Source organism: Pygoscelis adeliae, unplaced genomic scaffold (assembly GCF_000699105.1).
Source record: "Pygoscelis adeliae isolate BGI_AS28 unplaced genomic scaffold, ASM69910v1 Scaffold31, whole genome shotgun sequence".
NCBI classification, from domain to species: Eukaryota; Metazoa; Chordata; class Aves; order Sphenisciformes; family Spheniscidae; genus Pygoscelis; species Pygoscelis adeliae.
In genome coordinates, this window is record NW_008824233.1 from 2,099,965 (window position 1) to 2,108,117 (window position 8,153).

The following is an 8,153-nucleotide window of genomic DNA, read 5'->3' on the forward strand; positions in this document are numbered from 1 at the left end:
AAACTACAAAAATGTTTGCTTTTATTATTATTACTATTTGTAAAATCCTATCTACATACTAGAACAAACAAATAGCCAAGCACAGGGGAATAATCTATGTGCAGCAAATACTATGCATGTTTTTTGTAAAATTAGAAGTTATAATGCAGCATGTAAGTCTAAACTAGAGAAGAACATTTATTGTAGGTGTTTGATCTCTTTAGCAGAAATTTTCTCTGTAAATAGTAACCAGATTATATTCACCTGAGCAGGTAACATTTCTTCTGCCATCTTTTGAATCTATTGATTAAGTAACTATTCAGATGAATTAAGAAAAAATTCGCTAGCAAAAAGAAAAGTTTCAATTTTTTCTTTCCACAGAACTGTATGGGTACCTGCTGAATCCCCTTCCTAGAAAAACACTCACTGCTGATGCAAGTAGCTTATTTGAAAGTGTAGAACTTACATGCTGAAGGGCGACCATTTCTGTTTGCAGAGGCACTCTAACTCTAAAGCCCACACTTGTGGAAAATGTCTTCAGTGACTATTGTAAGCATTTGGATTGTCAAAGGACTGAGCCGAGGATTTTGTGATTTGGCCCTCTCGTAATAAAACATTACAAATTGCTGGTTCATGTGCCATGCTCTTTTCTCTTTTATGGGTTCTTGTGAGAACCATTGGTCCAGTCATGCTGTCATCTGGCATAATGGCAAAACTGCAATTGTCTTTAATAGGAGAGGTATCAGACTCCATCTACTGACATGGCTAAAAGGATCATTAATAGAAAATACATCACATGGCTTTCTTTAATGAGTTTGCTTATTTATACTAGCAAAAGATACTAAATAATTTACTGTTCTATTTTCATATATCAGAAGCACGCTTTTCCCTTTTGAAATTAAGTGGAAGGGGACCGTTGATGTAGGCAGTAACAGCTTTAAATTCTAGCTTTTTTAAAGGGAGAAACTATTGAGGCTGTCATTCATGAGATGCGGTGGTAGAACATAAGGAAGAGAAAGAAACAGGAACACCACCTGACTAGCATTGCCCCAAGAGGGACATGCTCCATGCCACAGAACAAGGCAGCTGTCATGCTGATGTACAGCGCATCTATCAGCTTTACAGCTGCATCTATTCCTGTTCCACATGACTTGAAGAAAACCAATAATTTATGCTTTAAGAAATATGTATCATTGATATATGCTAGCAAATACTCTTGAGAAGTTAGTTGAGCCTTCTCCACTCAGTTTTTAAATGCGTACTCATACCTGCCACGTTTTCAAAATAAATATTCTGGAGCTGTGATATCCTATATAATTTTGGATTATGTTTCAGGCAAGTAATGCTTGTTAAAAGACTGAAACCTGCTTTCATTGAGTACCATGGCCAAACTCCCATGTCTTCCACGGGGCTGAAAGTTAACGCTAATGGTTTCTGTGTATGCCTTTTTGGATGTATATTTGCTTTTAAATAGCTAATACACAGAAGCATAACGACTTTTATCAACTATACACATTTTGTGATGCATATGAGTAAAATAAACACATAAATGGCAGAAGCTGCTGCCACCATCAGACAGAATACACTCAGTTTCATTTGGTCTCAGATGTTAAGCAGTCATGGGCCTGGCTGGCTGGGAATGTCTGCTGTAAGCCTAGGAACTGTGGTCAAACACTTGGTAAATACCAGACCACAGAAACTGAATAAATGAGAAAATCTCGTCTGCCTGTTGCTGCTGAGATTACTTATGGGAATAAAAATCGAGAACGCTAGAAATAAAGACACATGTAATGTTCCTGTTGAACTAAGAAAGTCCTAAAGAAAGTGATGTAGCCTTTGAACTTGCATGGGTGTGACTCTAAGGAATGCTGGGTATGGAATTTACAACACAGTTGATACTGTGGGAAAAGCCTAAGTATAATGACCTCTCCATGCAAAAGAAAATAAATGTTTTAATATGGGGGAAGGGAGCAGTGGGTAAATTTCAGTATAGATAAATGCAGAACTATTTGTTATTAGTCTCCTTGTATTTTCCTGGGCTGCATGCAATTAAAAGTGCACTTGAATTCTTTCTATAGGGCTCCGGCGAAGTGAGAGTCTGTCAGAGAAGCAAGTCAAAGAAGCCAAATCTAAATGTAAAAGTATTGCATTGCTGCTGACAGCAGCTCCCAATCCCAATTCCAAGGGGGTGTTGATGTTCAAGAAGCGTCGTCAAAGGGCGAGGAAATACACTTTAGTTAGCTACGGTACTGGGGAGTTAGAACGTGACGAAGACGAGGGTGAAGAAGGTGAAGGTGAAGAGGGGGACAAAGAAAACACTTTTGAAGTGAGTTTGCTTGCAACAAGCGAGTCAGAAATAGATGAAGATTTCTTCTCTGACATTGACAACGACGGTAAGATCGTGACATTTGACTGGGACAGTGGTCTACTTGAGGTTGAAAAGAAGACAAAAAGTGGAGACGAGATGCAGACACTTCCAGAGAGCACAGGTAAAGGGGCCCTCATGTTTGCCAAGAGACGGCAGAGGATGGATCAGATTACAGCTGAGCAAGAGGAGATGAAGGCACGCACAGTGCATACAGAGCAACGAAGGGAAGCCACCATGTCAGAGAACTTCCAGAAAGTAAGCTCTTCGGTCTATCAAACAAAAGAGGAAGAAATGTCACGACAGCAGACCTGTGTGAGCAAAAGCTACATAGACGTGAGCCAGAATCATAGCAAAATGGTACAACAAAATGGCTTTGGCTTAGCACCAGACACAAACCTCTCTTTTCAGTCCTCTGAAGCTCAAAAAGCAGCATCTTTGAATAAAACAGCTAAACCCTTCCCTTCTGGGGTTCAAAACCGAGCAGCTGCACCATTTTCACCCACAAGAAATGTCACTAGTCCTCTTTCAGATATACCAGCACCACCTCCTTACTGCTCTGTTAGCCCACCACCTGAGGCTTTATACAGACCTGTTTCAGCTCCTGTAGCCAGCAGAGCTGCCCCAACTGCGTGGTCACCCACTGAGCCAACAGAACACATAGCATCCAGAGATGAAAGGATTGCGGTGCCAGCCAAAAGAACTGGGATACTGCAAGAGGCAAAGAGAAGAAGCACTTCAAAACCTATGTTCACTTTCAAAGAAACACCCAAAGTAAGTCCTAATCCTGCCCTGTTGTCCCTTGTACACAATGCAGAGGGCAAAAAAGGTACTGGAGCTGGTTTTGAGTCAGGACCTGAAGAAGACTACCTCAGTTTGGGAGCAGAAGCTTGCAATTTCATGCAGACTCAAGCATCTAAACAAAAGGCCCCTCCTCCTGTTGCTCCAAAGCCTTCACTCAAGGTCTCTCCTACTGCTGGTACTCCAGTTTCACCAGTTTGGTCACCTCCAGCTGCGGCTTCTAACAAGGCTCCTTCTTTCCCAGCACCAGCCTCACCTCAGGCAGCATATCCTGCACCACTCAAATCTCCACAGTATCCTCATTCTCCTGCCCATCCCCCAAGTACTCTCAACCTAGCTGGTCCTTTCAAAGGGCCTCAGGCAACCCTAGCGAGTCCAAACCATACGCCCAAGACAACACCAGTCACACCAAGTGCTGGAGGAACAAAGCCACCCTTTGAGATGCCACCAGCTATGAGTGGAAAAGGAGCACAGTTATTTGCCAGAAGGCACTCTCGAATGGAGAAGTATGTGGTAGATTCAGAGACTGTGCAGGCAAACATGGCACGAGCCTCATCTCCAACTCCATCTTTACCAGCTTCTTGGAAATATTCATCTAATGTCCGAGCACCTCCACCTGTTGCTTATAATCCCATCCACTGCCCATCTTATCCTCCTGCTGCTACCAAGTCCTCCTCTAAGTCCACTGCTGCTACCAAAACTACAAAAAGAAAACCTAAGAAAAGTCTCAATGCTTTGGATATTATGAAACATCAACCTTATCAACTCGATGCATCTTTGTTTACTTTTCAACCTCCTAGCACTAAGGAAAGCCTTGCTATTAAGCAGACATCGAAGCTGTCCACTTCAAAGCAAGCTCTACCTTTAAGACCACCTAGCGCTGGCTCTCCTACTAACGTCCGGGCATCTTCAGTGTACTCTGTGCCAGCCTACAGTTCACAACCTTCGTTCCAGTCAAATGCCTCTATCCCAGTAAATGAATCATATTCACCTACAGGTTACTCTGCATTTTCTAAGCCAGAAACCACCACATCCTCTTTGTTTACTGCTCCGAGGCCAAAATTTTCAGCAAAGAAAGCTGGCGTCACTGCACAGGTGTGGAAGCCATCAATTATTGAAGAGTAAACCTTGTAGCTGAAACTTAGTGTCCGTTTTGCTTGCCATCAATTGTTTGCAGTGGTAACCTGGCACACAAACAGTGCCAATAGTATTCCTTAACTTACTTAATAACGTCAGATGTATCACCTCAAATCTGGGTCCAAAATATTTGAGCTTTTTTAAGGAATCAAAATAGATACAAATTTTAGCACGTTTATGCATATTATCAGGTGCTTTATACACATAACATCCTGAAATGAATAGATACCATTGTATTAAGTAAGCAGGACACTAAGTTTTTGCTTTAGGACTACTACAACAGAAACACAGTAAGCAATATTCCTGGTATGTCAAATTAATAGAGAAGAGCTTTCTTTCTGCCCCCCTCGCCAACTATGTCCTAATGACCTAGGGATTTGAGGACTTTGTTTTTTAAAAGACGTGCCTTATTAAATGATATTAATAGTAATATGTATTACTAACATAGCATAAAATAGATACAGTATTAGACTCTGACTGATCACTAGCAGAATACAACCGGATAGACCTTTGGCCTGCACAGAGCCCCGCTGAATTCGGACAGAATCTGTCCCGGCTCAAAGGTCCTTCCACAGGAATCTGGTTGATCGGCCAGGGGCTTAGTTTGTAAGCTATGTGGATCAGCTGTGATCCAAAATCATGAATTGCCTCTGTGATTTCACAGAGAATGTTCTGTAAGAGATGCTGGAGTGTTCTGAAGACTGAAAGAGGTGGAAAGACAGCTGGAAAAATTGTTAAAGATTTCCCATTTTGGGGAAATTTGACACCCCAAGTGCAGACATATTTTTAGCCAAAGTTTGCCTTGAATCCAGCAAGTAAGATAGAAGCCGGTAAATCCAAATTATTGAACAGTCAGAGAGGTGAGCTGGGTTTTGCAGCTGCAATGTAATGCAATAGTTTCTTGTGAAAGCACAGTGATTGAGAACTGAAGGGATACATATATTCAAGAGTACTGATTCTTGCAACCAGAGTAGTTTATGTCACAGAAATTAGCACTTAACAGTAAATCATAAATATGACCATGTCTTCCTATTGGTCTCTCATACACATTTTATTATTTTCACTTGGGGCTTTACACTGCTTCTTCCCACTTTAAATCTTTTTACTCTGGTCTTATACTTTCACCTTTTACTTGTCGTATTGGGGACTAAGTATTGAAATACTGCTACTGGAGAAAACTCTTAGGAGTCTGTGGTCTTGAAACCTACTGTATAATACTGCAATGAATACACAGTTTTGCTGAAATTAAGGAGCTATCTTTGAATAGTTTAGCATGTTTCTCAGTAAGCAGTCCTGTTAACATCAGTGGTGCTAGGTCTGAAACAAGGTGTTGTTTCACACAACTAAGGGTATCAAAATCCACCCCAAGTGTGAAGCTAAAGATTAAAGCATCAGTCTGTGAATAAAGGTGGCAGAATCTGTTGATATATTTGTTTAAACTACCATCCAGCTAGCTACAGACGAGGTTATGGCTCTTTTATATCATAGGGGTTTTAGTAGAACCATCTATCTCGATGACGAAAACATTCCCCAGTATGAACAAAATCTCCTTATTTTGGTCCCATGATGGTAACTCAAACTGCAAACTTGAGAAGAATGCATTTGGTTGTACATGCAGAAAGCAGACTGGAATCAAAGTCTAATCAAGCCAATAAAAATCTCCTCTTTGAATTTTGGACCTCCAAAATCTTACTCTCCCCTTTAAATTTTGGATTGGGATACTGACTGCATTAGAAGAAAATAGCCAAGTGATCCCTCTCCCTCTTAAAATTCAGAACAGTGGGAAATTTTGGAAAAAAAAAAAAAATAGTTTCGAAAACTCAAGAAAGAATTACACTGCATTTACCTGGAAATAGAAAGTAGCAATATTTTAATCCTTTGGAGATGTCCCTTCTATCTGTTTTCCACTGTCAATATCTGTATTTTTCTTCTATCATTAAACTTGTCCCTTTCCTCTCTGCCTGTTTGGGGTTTTCTTCTTTGGTTTGGTTGCTATTTTTTTCTTCCACTTACATGTACAGACTGACAGTAGGGGAAATCTATTTTCTATGCTATCCTGTTAATATGAAATCTCCTCCCTCCCCTCCACTTCCCTCCCCTTCCCTTTCCCCTTCTTCTCTTTCCTCCCTCCTTCCTTCCCCTCTACTAAAAGTTTTATCTGAAGTTACATATACTATTTTAGGTAGAAGTTTAAGATACTAGTATCTGCTTGGAATAAAGATACCCTACCAAAGACAAGTAGTGCTGCTAGAGAGATACACAGAAATCCAATCAGCCTCATATTGCCTTACATGTTTTTCCTTATAGTTACCTCCTTTAAAATACATCTGTAAGTTATAATCACACTTCTGTACTTGTTCACCCTACCATCCCAAGAATATTTCCTTCATGAGGAGATTTTTAGCAGTTTTGTAATTCTACCACAAGTGTTGATATTGATGCATGTGGCTACTGGCTTATACAGCATGGCCACCAGTTCATATCAGGCTCAGGTCAGTAAGTTTTGGAATGCATCACCAGCTACTGAGCATCCTGTGTGAAAAATGTGAATTACTGAAATCTAACTTCTAGGTTTATATATGCCTACGTGGCATACCACTTTCCAAGTAAGAAATAATAAGCATTATTATTCTAATTATCAGCAGAAGAAACAAGAGGTAAAGCTGGGATATATTCTCATCCAAAGGAAATCAGCTCTCCAGAAAGACAGAAGTCAAGTTAATAGGAGCTAGAGGAGAGCTGTGGACTGAAACAGAACATTTCAGTTTCCCAAGTCATCTGTCTAGAACTAAGTTCACCTGAAAGACAGAAATGCATAATTGCCATCTTTAAAATCATTTTGCTATTTCTTCCATTTTCAGCACAACCCAAAAGTTCACTTAGGAAGTCAACTAAATCATATGCAAGTTTACAGCAACAAGCAAAAAGTCAGCTTCTGTGATAGCAATATAAAATATAGCTATTAGCCTATCTTCTCTTTACTTTGTCCAAAAGAAAAGGAAGTGCACCTATGCTGAAAATTTGGATTTTGATCACATTTGGATCTTTTGCTGTTATTCAAATACAAGTATTTCATATGGCCTATAGCAATGACAGAAGGATTTTTTAGAGCACCAATAAGAGGCAAAAGCAAAAGCCCCAGTGACACTAGTCCTCTTAACTCAGCTAAGATCTTTTGAAAATCCCATTCAAAGTCCAACTCTGAATTCCATTTCATATACACACATCGTTCTACACGCATAGTGCTTGGATCCAACTTGGCTTCAAGACTCTTTACTAATCAGGTAAGTCTGTAATTCTTATCAATATTTCAGAGGACTAGCCTACTTAAAGTAACAGTTTTATCCAAAATGTAATCTCTTGTGAAGCAGATATTTAGAGGCAAGTTGAGCTGTTCATTGTCATGGGTCCAAATTAAAAGCTAATGATGATGTCAAACACAGCTGAAATGTCAAGAAAATGAACGGTTTGTGTAGAGAGGAGCCATCTGAAATTTCACTTTGAAAGGGCAGTGAGCTTTTCTAAATATTTTTCTGAAAAAGCTATTAGTGTTATTTTAATATAATATGACAAGGCTACCAAGATGCAGTTGTTATGTTTAGTATGTAAGCATATTTAACAGTGACTTTTAGGCCACCCCTAATAATAATACTTCCAGTATGTTCACATTAAAAGAGGAATTTAAGTGTTTTATGTTGGTTTTAGCACATTTAATTATAGCACATACTGGAGGTATTCTACTGCACCAGTTTGGATCTCACATTCTAGACAGCCTTTTCATGAAAACAGCTACCTCAATCAAGGGTTTCTATACTTTCAATTTCTGATTCAGTTATAAACCTCTTGTTATAAAACCTGAATTGGAAAGTTT

The 8,153-nt window shown here is 39.6% G+C and overlaps 1 protein-coding gene across 1 annotated transcript in view; it reads left to right on the top strand.

Annotated features, from left to right (window-relative positions):
* The window catches only part of SYNPO2 (synaptopodin 2), a 78,307-nt gene extending 72,064 nt beyond the window's left edge, over nucleotides 1-6,243 (top strand). The window contains exon 4 of the mRNA XM_009334912.1: nucleotides 2,058-6,243. Coding sequence (XP_009333187.1) covers nucleotides 2,058-4,270 — 2,213 coding nt within the window. The 3' untranslated portion in view covers nucleotides 4,271-6,243. The remainder of the gene's footprint in view (nucleotides 1-2,057) is intronic.
* The last annotated feature ends 1,910 nt before the right edge of the window (nucleotides 6,244-8,153 follow it).